Source organism: Salminus brasiliensis, chromosome 22 (genome assembly GCF_030463535.1).
Source record: "Salminus brasiliensis chromosome 22, fSalBra1.hap2, whole genome shotgun sequence".
NCBI classification, from domain to species: Eukaryota; Metazoa; Chordata; class Actinopteri; order Characiformes; family Bryconidae; genus Salminus; species Salminus brasiliensis.
The window spans coordinates 27,544,233-27,560,984 of record NC_132899.1 but is presented as its reverse complement, the minus strand read 5'-3'; the positions used below and the strand labels follow the sequence as shown (position 1 = coordinate 27,560,984).

Below are 16,752 nucleotides of genomic sequence, written 5' to 3'. Positions count from 1 at the left end.
AGTTGCTGTGAAGTTGAACCAAGTAAGAATATCCATCCACCAGTCTCACCAAGGAGGAAAAAGTGCATCACCCTTTTGTATCAATATAAACAATTTAGTTACAGTACAATTTTTGTGTCATTTGGTTACATGCTTTGACTGAATAAGAAAAGAAATTTCTTATTAAAAACAGAAAAGCTAACGCTTTAATTGGATAGTCCATTGTAGATGCTCACCTGGAATTCAACTATTACTTAACTAAATGTCTCTTAAATGCTACTTGGAAAGATATGATTCAAGGTTTATTTCAGGACATTTTAGTGATCCTGAATTGACACTCTGGATTGTTTTGCATTTCTGTTTTATTTAGAATTTCAAGATTATTGACAATTTCTCGGTGTCCATCATTCTGCAAACTTATGTTTTTGTTTGTAGAAACAGGAAGCAATATATGACAGTATAATGTTTGTGTTTAACAGAGTGAGACCTGAAATTAGAGACTGCAGAGTAAGAGGATTTCTCTGGATCTTCCTTTCATCTAAACTGACCAACTGCACTGAGTGATTTCTTCATTACAATGGCCAGTGTGTCACTGAGCAGAAGGAACTTTACCATGATTATGATGGTGTTGATGTCATTAAACCTTAAAGAGGCCCTACTGGAAGATAAAATGAAGGACGGTCTGAAAGTAAAATCTCTGAGCAGAGTGAAGAGAGGATGGGTTTGGAACCAGTTCTTTGTTCTTGAGGAGTATACAGAACAGAAACCTCTTTACATTGGAAAGGTAAGGAAGACCCAAGACAGACTATACAACAAACAATGAGTGGGATGTCCCAGTCCAATCTGAAAGATTCAAGGTTCCTTGTACCTTAATTTTAAATGGGGCTGAGCTAAATTGCTTTCGACTGAATAAGCAGATACAGTGGCATGCAAAGGTTTGGTCAGTTTTTCTGTTGCTGTAAATAGTTAAGTGAGTAAAAAGTTAACTGATCTCAGAAAATGCATGAAGTGAAAAAGAAATAAGTAGGAGTTCTAGAGCATTTCGGATGGTCTATTCATCCAGATGTATTTGCACTACAGAGAAGCTACAGGGTTCATGCAATTGAGAAAACAAAAAACTGACAGCACCATGCAAGATATTTGAGATCACAGATAACATTTACCAACTTTTACCTTAAGCATCTTGTTCAGGCTGTGTTTTTTTTCATAATCACCATTGTGAAAGAACAGGTGATCCACATTTTAAAAATATAGAAATACTACTCAAAATCTTTAAACGTCTTCCCAACAATCAGCAGCCATGGGCTCTTCTTACCCATTGCCCACAAAACAGGAGACAGCTATAGCAAAGCATTTTCAGTTGTTGTTAAGACAGTTTGCCACAATATTCAGCTTTCAAAGAATATCTAAACAAGCCTAATGCAAACTAATGGAAACTAGTCCAGTAGACTGATGAAATTGAAATAGAACTTGTTGGACGCAATGAGACAAGTTATGTTTGGATAAAATTGTGCAGAATTTAATGAAAAGACCTCACCTATCTCTCCAACTGTTGCACACATATATACAGAATATATATACTGTTCCTACATATATACAGACCAAACTTTTGCATTAGGCCTGTTTCTGTTTATTATTTTTGAAACTGTATATAGTATATGCATTCCTAGGATATTCTGAATATGTTTTTATGAGACTGGTTTTTGAGACTGGTTGCCCTGTATTATGCTTAATTCCGAAAGAAGTCTAGCCTGAAATGTTCAGTGATGAAACTTATGCCCCCTTACAGGCAGTCATATAGAAATAGGTTTAACATTGCAACCATAATAAATACAAAATGTGATGTTTTTGCTGCTTAGTTTGCAGGAAATGGTACAGTGTGAATCTTTCTTCCATTCAGCAAAAACTCATACAACCTATGTAGCCACCTTGGATTCTGTACCATCACTAGTAAATATAATTGAAGCCTCTTTCGTTTTCACACTGACTTTTTGCAACTCTCTTTCAGCTTCACTCAGACATGGATAAAGGTGACGGCTCTATTAGGTATATCTTGTCGGGTGAAGGTGCAGGTACTACTTTCACTCTGGATGACAGCACGGGTGATATCCATGCCATCCAGCGACTGGACCGTGAGCTGAAGGCACAGTATATTCTCCGTGCTCAAGCCAGAAACCGCGAGACAGGGCGTCCGCTGGAACCAGAGTCAGAGTTCATTGTGAAGATTCAGGACATTAATGACAATGAGCCGAAATTCCTGGATGGACCCTACAGGGCAACTGTTCCAGAGATGTCTCCTGTTGGTACAGTATCCATACACAATTATGCTGCTCTTCCTAAACTTTAACCCATGAATGAGCTAAACCTATTTTTTGTTTTCCTGTTAGGCTGTTTTTCCATTCTCATTGTGTGTAGTTACATTGTGTGTATGCATATCCAGCTTGACTGATGGATAACTGGCTAACACACACCTCCAGTGAGTGCCCATGTTGTAAAAAAAAACAAAACCCAGCGTGAGAAGTGACTCCTCCTTAACAATAACATTAAGAAACAGTAGCAATAAATAGCATTAATACAGTGGTGATACAAACAAAAGTACAGGTTTCTGCCTTTGGCACTTATTCATGAGTACATGACAAAAACAGTCCATGACCTCAATGGAAAATTCTATGTTTTATGATTTTATATTTTGAATTGTGCAAGATAGACTTGGTGGGATTTTTAGTCCTAATTTCAAAAGTTTCTGAAGACATTTTGACAGCAACTGACTCAAAAAAATCACAAGTTTATTCTGCCCAGTGTCTCCTTTCATTATTAGATGTACTGCAATTTTAACCTGATGAATCAAAGAAAACCTGAAAGCCTTGAAACAGGTCATGGACATTGATGCTTTAAACTTTTTTTTTTCTTATTTTTACAAACATCCTTATGTATTACAAACATCGTAACGTAAAAGGTCTAATCAAAACAGCATCATGGCCATATGTGTATCTAGAATTGTGGATTAGATAGCAATCCGACCACATTTCATTAGTAGTTAATTAGAAATCCAGATATTTCCAAAGCATTCACTTACTTTTTCTTGCAACTGCATGTAATAACTTTAGTTGTTTAATTCTCTCTCTTTTGTTTTCTTCTTTTAGGCACATATGTGATCCGGGTGACAGCTGTAGATGCTGATGATCCATCATATGGTAACAGTGCACGGGTGGCGTATAGCATTCTAGAAGGACAGCCATACTTCTCTGTGGATCCAAAAACAGGTACAAGCAATCATACATACACAGATATAAACCAACTTTCACCATACAAGTTTTTGATTAAATAGTTTTTGTCAGGAACAACTGCCAGTAATTACAGTATTAATTATTAGAACTGTGGAAATGATAACTTTTGTCATTGTCATAGCTTTCATTTAAAAGTGCAAATCAGTATAATATTAAAACAATATTGTTTACTTAGGCATTGTTGTTGTTGTTATTATTATTATTATTCTGACAATATTTTACATTTAATTATTAAGCTGTTATATTTATCCATTTTTGTTTTCACTGTGTGAATGAATCAATCGAAATAGGCAACATTTTGATCAAGTAATTTTTGTAAATGATGTTTTAAAATATTTAGATAAAGCATTTATTTAAAAACTTCTTAAATGTATTTGCCTAATTATCAACCTACTCTACTCCTACTCTACTACTTTCTGTAGGTGAAGTGCGTGTGTCTCTGGCAGAAATGGACCGCGAAGTCAGGGAGCAGTATCAGTTGGTTATTCAGGCTAAAGATATGGATGGCCAGCTGGGTGGTCTGGCAGGAACAACCACAGTCAACATCACACTTAGCGACATCAATGACAACCCACCCAAATTCACTCAGAGTAAGATGCGGTCTATTGTCCTCATTTTCAAATGAATATGCTTAATTGACAGTCCTCTGCTTGTGTCTCTCAGCTTGCTATGCCAATCATGCACAACAGTGCAGGCTACATATGCAGGTTATGTGTAGATTACCCTGCTATACCCAAGACTAAGTAAGAATAAGTATTTTTAATAATTTTACTACTGGATATGCATTCAGGACATGTAAACACATTAGCATGGCCGGTCAGATTGAATCGTTTTAATTTTTAAAATACACTATTTATGTTGTATGGCCAGAAGAAATGCGCACAACATATATGCTTTCCAGCACACTGAAAAGACGGTATATCCTCTGCAGAAGGTGTATGTCCTCCACAGTTCAACCCAGTGGTAACATTCTAATATTTAGGCACAACTGCATATACAGACTTTGGATTTTGTAACAGGCCATCAAAAAGGCTACATTCCTCGGCATTCAAGGACATAGCAGCTTAGTAATACAGCCTCAGCAACCTCCTTGGCTTTGTAGACACATCTACTGTACCAAAGCATTTCCTTTCAGTGTTGCATTAGTAATTAACTGACTTGTTACATTTAGTCCCCATACAGTATTTATCTTAAGAGACAGATTAAGGCTCCCTCTACTGGAGGAAATATTTAGCAGCCATGTCAATTGTACTATAAAGAAGAGGAGAACAATTGTAGCACCATATACTTTTTTCTCCCCAGAGCTGTACCAAATGAGTGTTTCAGAGTCAAGTCCCGTGGGCTCAGTGGTGGGACGAATCCAAGCTAAAGACCATGATGTAGGCATTAACGCTGAAATGAAATACACCATTATCGATGGAGACGGGCGAGACTCTTTTGACATTAGCACTGATGCCAGCAACCTGTATGGTGTCATCACTATTAAAAAGGTAAACATTTACATTAAATCAAAAGGTTTCTCATGAATAAAGTTTTTTTAATGTTTTTATGTTAACAAATAAGCCTTGACATTTAAACTGTCACTTTCATACCTCAAAATAGTAAGAGTTTGGTGATTGGCTGAGTGTTGTGGAAAGACCGTAATTTAGCTTAAGTTAAGTTCATGTTTGGTTAACAATGATCAAAGTGACATTTATATCCTACACTTTATTCCCTACATTCCTACCATAAAAATGCATCCATTCTGTTGAAGCTGAAGAACAAAAATTTAGCCAGTGGCCAGGTTACAGTTTTTGCCTTCAAGTTATGTTTTGGATAAAAAGTTTATCATTTATATGTATAAATGTATAAAAGTTATAAATTTATAATATTTCCTTTACTTATGTGGACAAATAGTTTTTTTGAACTTGAAATTGGTTTACCAGAGTCTTAGCTTCACAAGCAGTAGAATGTATGACTAAAATAGTATATGAATGGCAAGAGGCAAAAAGACTGGGTAAACAAATTATCATAGTGTGTCTAATAACGATATACTACACGTTATTGTTGGAATTATTATTTATTTGTCTATAATCATATATAATCATATTTGTCTATATATAATATATATGGTTTACCGTTAGTTTCTTAAACAGTAAAAAAAAAACTAAGCGTTCTTCTTTTGCTCTTTATTTTCATTTATTTTCTGTGTGTGTGTGTGTTTCAGAGACTGGACTTTGAGAGAAAGCGTAGCTACACTCTAAAGGTGGAAGGATCTAATACTCATTTTGACCCACACTTCACGAATAAAGGTCCATTCAGTGATGTGACAATTGTCCATGTGACTGTAGAGGATGTAGATGAGGCTCCAGAGTTTGATTTTCCATTTTACTACATAGAGGTTCCTGAAGATGCTGAAATCGGAACAGTGTTTAAAATTGTCTCTGCCAGGGACCCTGACGCTGCAAACAACACTATAAGGTGAGAAATTCAGCTAGCTAAAAGTTATCCCTATGCTAATACGGATTCTCACAATTCATTGATGTTTTTACAATCTGAATCAGAGTTAGTCTGGTAAGATGATATTGGCCAAGTATAAAACCAGATGTCAGTTGCATGCTCTGCCCACAAGTTTTGAGGATTAACAAACTTTACAGAACACTGGAAATACCAGTGGATTTATTAGTGTAGCATTCATACATAACAACATGATTCCACTGCTGTGGTATTGTGTAACATTTTTAAATAATATTTTAGTAAAAGATTTATTTATGAGCATTCTACTGGTCCATACATTCTGTACAGATTATTACATCTAGTTCTGAAAGTGAGTATCTCTGTTCTGGTTTAGTCAAAACAAAAGACAGTTTAGAAAAAACAAAAGAGTTACCACTGAAGGTACAAACTTGTGTAACTTACCAAAACAGGGTTAGTCACAGAGATGATAGAAGTAGCAAGCTGGAAATGTAAAAAGGTAGAAAAACTATTAGTTCAGAGCCAAAATATCCATATAAATATTGCCATCTGTTATTCTTGCTTAGCTGAATGAGGTATGTTAGATTAGGAGGGTTGGTGACCACAATATATCAACTGTAAAGGCAGCAAAACTGTCTGTTAGGAATAAATTATGTAAGGTCATCCACAAAATTAATGATGTCTGTTTTGGTGCATAAAATCACACAAATATTAAAAAATTTTAATGCAATATAGAATGCCGTTAAATTAAATTCATTATGCATGACTTTATCCTTCCTGTGTATTTCACTCAGGTATTCCATAGAGCGTATGAGTGATCCTGATAAGTTTTTCTATATGGACATTACAAGCGGCTCTCTGATAACTATGCTACCTTTGGATAGAGAAGAGGCCAGCTGGCACAACCTTACTGTGTTAGCAATGGAGATGAGTGAGTACACACACACACAACGTCACTGTGTTAGCCAGATAGATGAATAACTCTACAGGTTACAGGCTGCAAAAGTGTTTTTAGCTCACAATTAGAATTTCTGCCCCCTCAGCTTTGGAGGACACATTTAAACAGCTTACACATAGATGTAAGGTTATAATGAAATTAAAGTGTGTGTATCCACCTGAAGTACCTCAAACAATAATTGTTAAACAATTTCAAATTAGAAACATACTTTATTGTCATTGCACCACAGTACAACAGAAGTCAACCACCACATGTGCCTCTTAGAGTGATGCTAGGCTAACATACCTAACAAACACTGAATTTGGATTGTTGTCAATTTCATCTAGCAAATGAATTACATAAATCATGATTTATTTGTTGTCAAAAAGCTACATGAAATAGTATTGATAGAACTTTCGATTGATAGAAGCATTCGTGTGTTCACTGCAGATAACCCTTCAAAGATTGGAAGTGTATCGGTTGCCATAAGAGTTCTGGATGTAAATGATAACCCACCATCACTGATGCAGTATTATGAGGCTTTTGTATGTGAAAATGCAAAAGCGGGACAGGTAAGCAAAAACTCAGCAACTTTTGCTGATCTCCGGGATTCATAGACTATAAGTATAGTTAATGAGCACTTTATTAGGAATACTAATACTGATGAGACCTCAATTAGCTCTTAAAACAGCCAGGAAATTCCCAACAAATATCTTTGTTGGCATGATTGCATTAACTGGTGATTTTTCAGGAGCACTTTTATGTTGTGAATCTACCACATTCCGTAGAGTTTCTGGGAAGGCTACTAACAAACACTGAATATTCTCATGTTCATTAACCTTTTAGTACTGTTATCCATTTTAAGACATTTTTTGTGATGTAGTGCAATAACATGCTGGGAGTAACCTTTGGAAGAAAAGTAATTTTCCTGATACTGTATTTCCTGGTGCTTTTTTTATTTTGGTTTTAATGGTCCAGCATCAGGATCTTCCATTGTAAAAAAAAACAAAAAACATTTTTTTTATTACATGGGGTTTTCTATAAAAGACCTTGGTTTTTATCAAAACACAATTTATCCATAATGCGTAAAACTTAACAAGATAGAAGCATTTTACTCAGACTTGCACTAATGAACATAGCCAGCAACTTGTTTATTCTGTAGAAATCACCTAGCGACAGTCATTCACTTATTTTGGCATTGTCGATATATGGGAAGGATTTTTAATTTGAAAAACCGGAAAAAATAAATCAATTTTTGACCAACGGCTCAGCAGTACCACAGCGGCACGGCCTACATGTTGAAAACCACTGGGCTATGGCATTCAAGCAATGAGTGTTTTGGAATAATCCCCCACACCATTCCACCACTCCATCCTGGACTATGGGTTCATGCTGTTGGTGTCAAATTCTGATCCTACCATCTAATCTACCACAGCAGATATCAAAATTCTTTAGACCAGGCTAAGTTTCTTGGCTTTCAGTAAAGGAACCTGATGCGGTTTGCTGTACATTGAGTTGTTACCGTTTATCATACATGCGCAACAACTACACACACACAAAATGCAAATGCAGTTGATTTTTTTTTAATTATGCACACTCACATATGTAATGCATTGCAGTTTGGATAATGCCACATTAACATTAAAAACAACTGATTGATCGATTTACCATGTTTTTGTCCAGCTGATCCAGACAGTAACAGCTGTAGATCCAGATGAACCCACAGGGGGGCAGCACTTCCACTACAGTTTAGCTTCTGAAGCAGCAAATAACCCCAACTTCACACTGCGAGACAACCAAGGTGAGAATCAACATAAACAGAACACAACTAACTGCTAGTTACTCTGATGGTGTCTGATAACTGATTCTGTATAATGCTGTTTTTCATCAACTGCTTAAAATAAACCTTAAAAATAAAATTGAATATGAATTATTGTGAGATGATCATAACAATAGCAGTGTATGTTTGATTACACCTTCCACGAGTTTAGACTTTGTTTGTATTTGTAATTCAGATAAAAGTAAAACAAATGAGCAAGTAACAACTAACTTTTTACAGTCCTTGTAAAGATACTTTGTGAGAAGAATTTGTAGTGGATTTAGGTTTACGTGTGTTTAAGTATAATTAGCTATTTTAATGTATTTACCGTTAATAGAGTACAAAGAAATCTTATATTTTCCCAACTGTCCCCCTGAAGAATTAGCAATCAGCTTATCTAAATAACAAGTAGTTCATCAGTTAAGACATGCTTGGTATCTGATGTTTTCTGAAAGACTGAATAGAAACAAACCAATTCAAATTTAAAAGGGAAATTAATAAAAGGAGAAATCGTACTTCAACGTCTTGTCTCTGTCTGTGATGACGCCTAGAAGATGATGTTTGTTTTGTGCTTGGCTATTCAGGCATGTGTGATGAGGGAGTAATCCACAGCCATGGTAGTTTCCCACCACTCCTTGTATAATCTTGTGTGATCCTTGTATGATCTTTGTCCTTGTATGATCTTTCAGCCAGCCTGATGGTTCTCTAAAGGTCATATCTGGTCTTCTTGTAGGTTCCCATGTAGTGCAATGCAGATACAGGCCAACATCGTATTGTTCCCAACAACCTTCAGAATGTGTGTGTGTGATTGTTAGATCTTGTTGTGAGGCAGAATCTATGATCTTTTTCTCTAACAAGATTGAAGTGGTTTTCAGAGGGCAGGAATTTCGCATTTAAGCGGCAGTGATGTATATAAGTGAAGGGACATGAGGCGTGAAGTATGTCGCAATTCTGCTCTAAACTCTCCATTGACTTGAACATTTACACTCCTTTTACCTGCCCTTCAATAACTTCATAAAAGTGCACTGTCAGAAGGGGCTTAGGGCTTAGACCAAGAATTGGTACAGGGTCCGTGTATGTGTGTGTATAGATAGAGTGGACAAGAGAGTACAGAGCCCCCAAAAGGACATTGGGGGTGGGCATATGGCATGGGTTTTTTTTTTAGAATGGGTAAAAAATATATATATATCTTATATATATATCTAATTTGAATTGATTTGAGAAACAGATCAAAAGTGATTTTCCAGGCAATATCAGGGAAAACCTAAAGCTCACTATAATCTGAGGTGCCCAAGTTCATTCAGTGATTAGCAATGTTCTAATTTTTATTTTGAACTTGTTATGAAATACTTTTTTGCCTCATGTCCTTTCAGGGGCTGTGTTTGTCTGGGTTGTGTCTGAAGTGTCTCACTCCAATAGCCTATTACGACTCTACTGACCTAATCTTGAATTAGTTTATACTAGCAGTGGTTTAATCTCCTCTGTAATCATGATTAGCGAGAGTAGCGAGTGGGTTGACCTTAAATTAGGCGGCTGCGAAGACAGCCTGGGGTCCGGCAGGAGTGAGCATGTGTGTGCTAGGCAATTTTTGCTAACAACACATTAGTGCTAAGCGTTTGTGCTGTTTGTACATTTCATTCTGGGCATCTTTTTAATTTCAAATGGTATACCGAATGAACCGTCATTCCGCCCAGCACTACAACTAGGTAGTCTAAACTGTTAGTTTTCCTCCGACATCTGCATTAACCCGGGATTTCTGATTGGAACAGTGTTATCATTTACTAATGTAGCCTGCAATGCATTCACTATATTTGTTGATTTCAGTGACTATTGCATTATTAAATATCTGCTAGTTTCAAAACAGTACTAAAGAAAGAAAGAAAGAAAGCCTCAGCACTACATTGATAAACTGATCCCTGAACCAGTGTTACCTGTTTGAGTCTGTATGCAGGCAGGAGGAGAATCGAAGTGTGATTAGGGTGGAAGACGAGTTTGCAACTGTCCTTAATTATTGTGTAGCAATGATCAAGAATCTTTTGTCCTTAGGTAGGGAAGTTCATGTGTTGATCATATTTGGGAAGAACCCTTTTTTTGAGTTTGCCCTATTAAAGTCCCCTATTTGCCCTATTAAAGTGGAATGTACATTGCTGTGAAAATAACTGCATTGAATTCTCAAGGGAAAAAGAAAGGATGTTACTGTAATAAACTCAGTACTGTAATAAAATAAGTATCCAAAAAGCAGTGTCTGGCTAAAACTCACCAACTCTCGCCGCCAACATGGAGGCCACTTGTCCTGACGGTAGATGGAGAAGTTGGTACAATGCATTTTTTTATGTTACGCTGAAACTTAAGCTTATCTATTTTGTTCTTCAGTAACTCATCATTTACCAGGAAAATACTGGGACGAGGAGAATTTGGAGGAGAAAAGTGCTATATAAACATATCATAAAATACATAAAAATAAAACCTGAAGAAACTCCTTTTAAGTGTATTTGTGCCGCAATAGCAGTACACTAACTCTCTTTCTTTCTACTTTGCCACCTTCTTTCTTATTCTCTCTCTCGCTTTCTCTCTCTCTTTCACTCTCTCTTTTCTCCAGATAACTCGGCTTGGATTTTAACCCGCCGTGGTGGCTGGTCATTTCAGACTCAGAGTGTGTATTATTTGCCTATCCTTGTGTCTGATGGAGATCAGCCTGCTCAGTCCAGCACCAGCACCCTCACCATACGTGTGTGCAGCTGTGACACTGAGGGTAATGTTTTATCCTGTGATGCTGAAGCTTACTCAATGCCAGCCAGCTTGAGCAGAGCTGCTCTCATAGCTATCCTCACCTGCGCCTTCATACTTTTTGGTAAGAAATTGATACACTGCTATACTACACACTGACATACTACACTACATGCAAAATATTATGGAGGAAAGCAGGGGTTTTGTAAAGTTTTAAAAAAAAGTTTTACCCAGTCCACCCAGTTTTCACTCTTCTCACACTCTTCGCTTCAGTTAAAGTTATAATAATGTTATTACAAATTAGCTGTATTTATCTAGAACCGTTCACCTTTCAAAACATTTCTCCCCAGTGTTAAAAATTGGTTGAAAAACTTAACTTAATTTACCGAAACAGAGCATAACTAAACATGCAATAAACATTTATGAAACTCTTTTATTGTATAAAAACACAGACAAAATAAATCTTAAACATAAACATGTTGTCCAGATTCTCCCTGCTTTCTACAGTCTTTACTCTTAGTGGTAGAGGAAGCAGTAATCTGTAATTTAAGTATTTCAAACCCTTTGTTTTTAAAAATCATAGGGAGGGCCTACCCTCTGTACTGTCTTGCTATCTTGGTTATTTATGCGGTCTATCCTGGCCGCGAATAACTGTGGCTATATCAGGATCAAACTCACAACTGCTGATGATGGTGCAATAAACTACAATATTTTAACATACTTTTTATTAATGATTCGGTTGTAAGTATTACAAACTTTTTTTAAAAATTACATAATGTTTTATACAAATGACTTTGGAGCAATAAAATTTAGGATATGTAGGTTATGGCCCTTTTACATGAAGGTAACATCCTAATTTCTAGCTGAAAAATGTCTTTCTCTCTTTCCGCTCCATAGTGATGATCATCCTGATGTTGTCCTTACGCAGTCATAGCAAAAAGCCTTACTTGAGCAAAGAGGAGGAAAATGTGCATGAGAACATTGTGCGTTATGATGATGAGGGCGGAGGGGAAGAGGACACTGAAGCTTTTGATATTTATGCTCTCTGGAGCCCCCGTGTGGAACCACTAGCCAACTACAGTAAACTGAGACAGGACATGCTACCTGAAATCCAGAGTCTTTCACGCCATGTCCCTCAGCCTTGCATTACCGGAGTTGGGGAGGACGGCACTAATGTTCACAGCTACGTTCTAGCTAAACTCTACGAAGCCAATTCAGACCCTGGCGCTCCACCATATGACTCACTTCAGACATACGCATATGAAGGTGAAGGATCTATAGCTGAATCTCTGAGCTCCCTGCAGTCTCATGCTTCACACACTGACCATGACTATGATTACCTAAACGACTGGGGTCCACGATTTCACAAACTAGCAGAAATGTATGGGGTTAGCAACAATCATGGCCCAATGTGGTAGAGATTGAACTGGGTTAGACTATAAAAACATCAAAAAGCGTGCTGTTTATTGGAAATGCAAATAAAAATACGGGAAAATGTAAGAATGTCATAGATTTCTAATAGGCAGAAAGTTAGCAGTTAAAGAAAACATGTATTAAGGAGTTCCTCCTGTTTTAAAGGTACTAGGTCTATACACACAATAACAAAAAAGAGACCGTATGAATTTAAGAAACAGACAAAATGAGAATAGACAGGATTAATTGGTATGGTATATTCACAGAGGAAATAAAAAGTGCTACATGTTGCCCAGTCTTCAATATCCACTTCCACTAGAAGGTGTCCAAACCAAGCTTGAAAAGTCTAATCCACCATTTTCACCATTCCTGGAAAAGGAACGTTTTTGTTGTTTATTGCTTTATATAAATCTAGTAAATCAGCTTCCCACATGTAATGATGTTATCTAGCCTTTTTATAGTTTACAGACCATTTGATGTAACAAAAAACAATGCATTTACTTGTTTTGCCTACAAGAGGTTAGACCTCTTACTGACACGTTTGGAGTGTTTCAGTTTGGACTTGTTAGAAATCCGGCATACAGGAGACAGATTCAGGAGTCAGGAGACTTCAATGCTGATGAGTTTATTGATACACACAGAGATGTACAACTCGATCGGTCACGGTCAACCCAGTCTGATTAGGGGTATTTTGAGAGGGCCTTATATACATTGGAAATTGTGGGAGGAGAAAGGTTGATGAAGAGGAGTTTAAGGAGGGGTAGGAGGGGGATGAAGGACAGGTCACTTGGAGTATCAACAGTAGGGGGTGATAGTTATCAGTTTAAAGAGGGGTAGGAGGTGGGTGAAGTTGAGGGGGGTTGATGGTCATCACACATCAAGGGTCATCGGTATGACCACTTGATTGTTGTCACCTTATACAAAGAGAGAGAGTGACCACTTTAGGCCGGCAGACAAAGGGTAACAAAAGGTGAGACAGGATTAATATAACCATTTGATAACTAGTTGAAACCACATGAAAGTAATGTTAGAAAGGGCCATATGTTCTCTCAGACTGCTTATTAAATGAGGCACAATACAGGACAGCCAATTAGAACACAGGACATTTAGATATTTCTTTCTTAATAGAATGATAACTAATTTCATTAGGGGGCTTGCTAGTGTGCTGTAACTGAGAAAAAAAAACAGGTTAGAAAATGATCTATAAGCCTAAAACAAGCATCTTAAGTGAACCTCAGGAAACCAAAACATGTACATTTACATGTACATTGTGGAAATTATACTGCCACTCAGTATCCTTCTGGATTTTAGCATGGCTGTACAACAAGTATTAGTTTGCATGTTAGGGAGCAAAATTTGCTTTAAGTCATGCTTTCTATAAAATTTCTGATTTGACTTGATTCATTCAATGTATTGTAGATTCATTTCCATTACCCATATACATTGTATCAGCACAAAGCTTAGCACTAAAATAATTTTGTATTGTCATTTCATCGTTCTTCAGGAATTTATTTATACTCTCTTGTTCTGTTATTTATTTATAAATTATTTTTGTAGTATGTTTATCAAAACATGAAATTTGCAGCAATGTGACATCTGAAGTCAAAAAGGAAACATGCTTCATGTTATGGTATTACATGCTGTGTCAGGTGCTGTTATTAATGCATTGTTGTCAGTGGTTCATTTTCAATTGAATCCAAGTTTTATGTTACACTTTGTGAGGCTGTATTTATACAGTTTGAGGAAAGTAGGAAAGCCTAAGAATTTCAGTGGTGGTATCTGTTGAGGCAGACCACCATAAAATCAGTTGAGGCTTGTGGAAGCAAAAAAATCTAAATATCCCACTAGTATAGTTCCTTTTTACAATGATATCTGCATTAAATGCCAAAAAAAGCAAAATACTCTGAACAATGCCAAAAAATCTGACATGAAAAAGAGTTCTTTGAATGCATACAGTGAGTTGTGTATTACTGGTGGAAATCTACTTGAAAGGCTGTATACTGTATCAGTCACATCATGTGTGAATTCGAATGTACATATTTTTTGTATACTTATTAATAAAAAAAATCTTTTCAGACTTATGTATCAGTAGTTTTATCTCTGGGTAATTGCTTGGGTTAGGTGGTCAATTCATGATATGGACTTAGTCTTATTACTTATTACTGAGCGTTTATGCAACCTGGCAATAGTATTGGTTTAATCTCTATTGTAATATTTCTAGACTAAGACAAAAATGCTGACCCATTTTATTTTGGCATTGTCACGAAGCAGCTTTTCAGGAATCAGTAAAAGGACACGAGATCAACAAAACAAAAAACCTAAACCCCCAGTGGGCAAGTCAAAGGCTCATAGCTGGAGGAAAAACAAGACTCACAAGGGGGATCCATGCTCTTCTGGTCAAAACTACTTACAATTTTTTTATTTTTTAAAAAGTCACTGTACCACCACATTTCATTAAATACCTGTGTGTACGTCCACCTCCAAGATCTACACACCGCAACACCTGGTCTGATGCGGGTGGCAGGGGAGCATAGCAGTCAGTCTGGTGGGTGGGCAGCTGGTCTGACGCTGGTGCCTGGGGAGCACAGCAGTCCCCATCAAGTCAGGCCGGCTAAGTGGGCAGTCATTAACATTAACATAAGACGACAGAATTAGTTCAACTAACGACCCTGGCAGATCAATAATATAATAGCCTAATTAAAAGGAGAGAGCTTGAATATAACACAGCCACAGGAGCACCCTGAAACACTGGCATTCACAGTCCACAAACCTGAGTGATCACATGAAAGTGACAGCTCCATTACAGTGGGGAAAAAAAGTATTTAGTCAGTCACCAATTGTGCAAGTTCTCCCACTTAAAAAGATGAGAGGCCTGTAATTGACATCATAGGTAGACCTCAACTATGAGAGACAAAATGAGAAAAAAAAAAAACATTCTGATTTTTAAAGAATTTATTTGCAAGTAATGGTGGAAAATAAGTATTTGGTCAATAACAAAAGTTCATCTCAATACTTTGTTATATATCCTTTGTTGGCAATGACAGAGGTCAAACGTTTTCTGTAAATCTTCACAAGGTTGGCACACACCGTTGCTGGTATGTTGGCCAATTCCTCCATGCAGATCTCCTCTAGAGCCACATGTTTTGGGGCTGTCGGCAGGCAATACGGACTTTCAACTCCCTTCAAAGGTTTTCTATGGGGTTGAGATCTGGAGACTGGCTAGGCCTCTCCAGGACAGTGAAATGCTTCTTACGAAGCCACTCCTTTGTTGCCCTGGCAGTGTGCTTGGGATCATTGTCATGCTGAAAGACCCAGCCACGTTTCATCTTCAATGCCCTTGCTAATGGAAGGAGGTTTGCACTCAAAATCTCATAATACATGGCCCCATTCATTCTTTCATGTACACGGACCAGTCGTCCTAGTCCCTTTGCAGAGAAACAGCCCCAAAGCATGATGTTGCCACCCCCATGCTTCACAGTTGGTATGGTGTTCTTTAGATGCAACTCAGCATTCACTCTCCTCCAAACACAACCAGTTGTGTTTGTACCAAACCGTTCTACTTTGGTTTCATCTGACCACAAGACATTCTCCCAATACTCTTCCGGAACATCCAAATGCTCTCTAGCAAACTTCAGATGCGCCCGGATATGTACTGGCTTAAGCAGGGGAACACGTCTGGCACTGCAAGATCTGAGTCCCTGGCAGCGTAGTGTGTTACTGATGGTAGCCTTTGTAACGTTGGTGCCAGCTTTCTGCAGGTCATTCACTAGGTCCCCCCGTGTGGTTCTGGGATTTTTGCTCACCGTTCTTGTGATCATTTTGACCCCACGGGCTGAGATCTTGCGTGAAGCCCCTGATCAAGGGAGATTAGCAGTGGTCTTGTAGGTTTCCCATTTTCTGATTATTGCTCCCACAGTAGATTTCTTCACACCAAGCTGCTTGCCTATTGCAGATTCAGTCTTCTCAGCCTGGTGCAGGTCTACAATTTTGTTTCTGGTGTCCTTCGACAGCTCTTTGGTCTTCACCATAATGGAGTTTGGCGTGTGACTGTTTGAGGTTGTGGGCAGGTGTCTTTTATACTGTTAACGAGTTCAAACAGGTGTCATTAATACAGGTAATGAGTGGAGGACAGAGAA

The 16,752-nt window shown here is 37.5% G+C and overlaps 1 protein-coding gene across 1 annotated transcript in view; it reads left to right on the top strand.

Annotated features, from left to right (window-relative positions):
- LOC140543577 (cadherin-20-like) overlaps window positions 1–13,334 on the top strand; it is a 48,340-nt gene extending 35,006 nt beyond the window's left edge. Inside the window, exons 2-12 of the mRNA XM_072666667.1 lie at window positions 459–763; window positions 1,988–2,282; window positions 3,123–3,242; window positions 3,689–3,856; window positions 4,569–4,756; window positions 5,473–5,726; window positions 6,515–6,651; window positions 7,108–7,229; window positions 8,341–8,458; window positions 11,076–11,327; window positions 12,101–13,334. Of these exons, the coding sequence (XP_072522768.1) occupies window positions 557–763; window positions 1,988–2,282; window positions 3,123–3,242; window positions 3,689–3,856; window positions 4,569–4,756; window positions 5,473–5,726; window positions 6,515–6,651; window positions 7,108–7,229; window positions 8,341–8,458; window positions 11,076–11,327; window positions 12,101–12,621 (2,382 nt within the window). The 5' untranslated portion in view covers window positions 459–556 and the 3' untranslated portion in view covers window positions 12,622–13,334. The remainder of the gene's footprint in view (window positions 1–458; window positions 764–1,987; window positions 2,283–3,122; window positions 3,243–3,688; window positions 3,857–4,568; window positions 4,757–5,472; window positions 5,727–6,514; window positions 6,652–7,107; window positions 7,230–8,340; window positions 8,459–11,075; window positions 11,328–12,100) is intronic.
- Window positions 13,335–16,752: the final 3,418 nt, after the last annotated feature.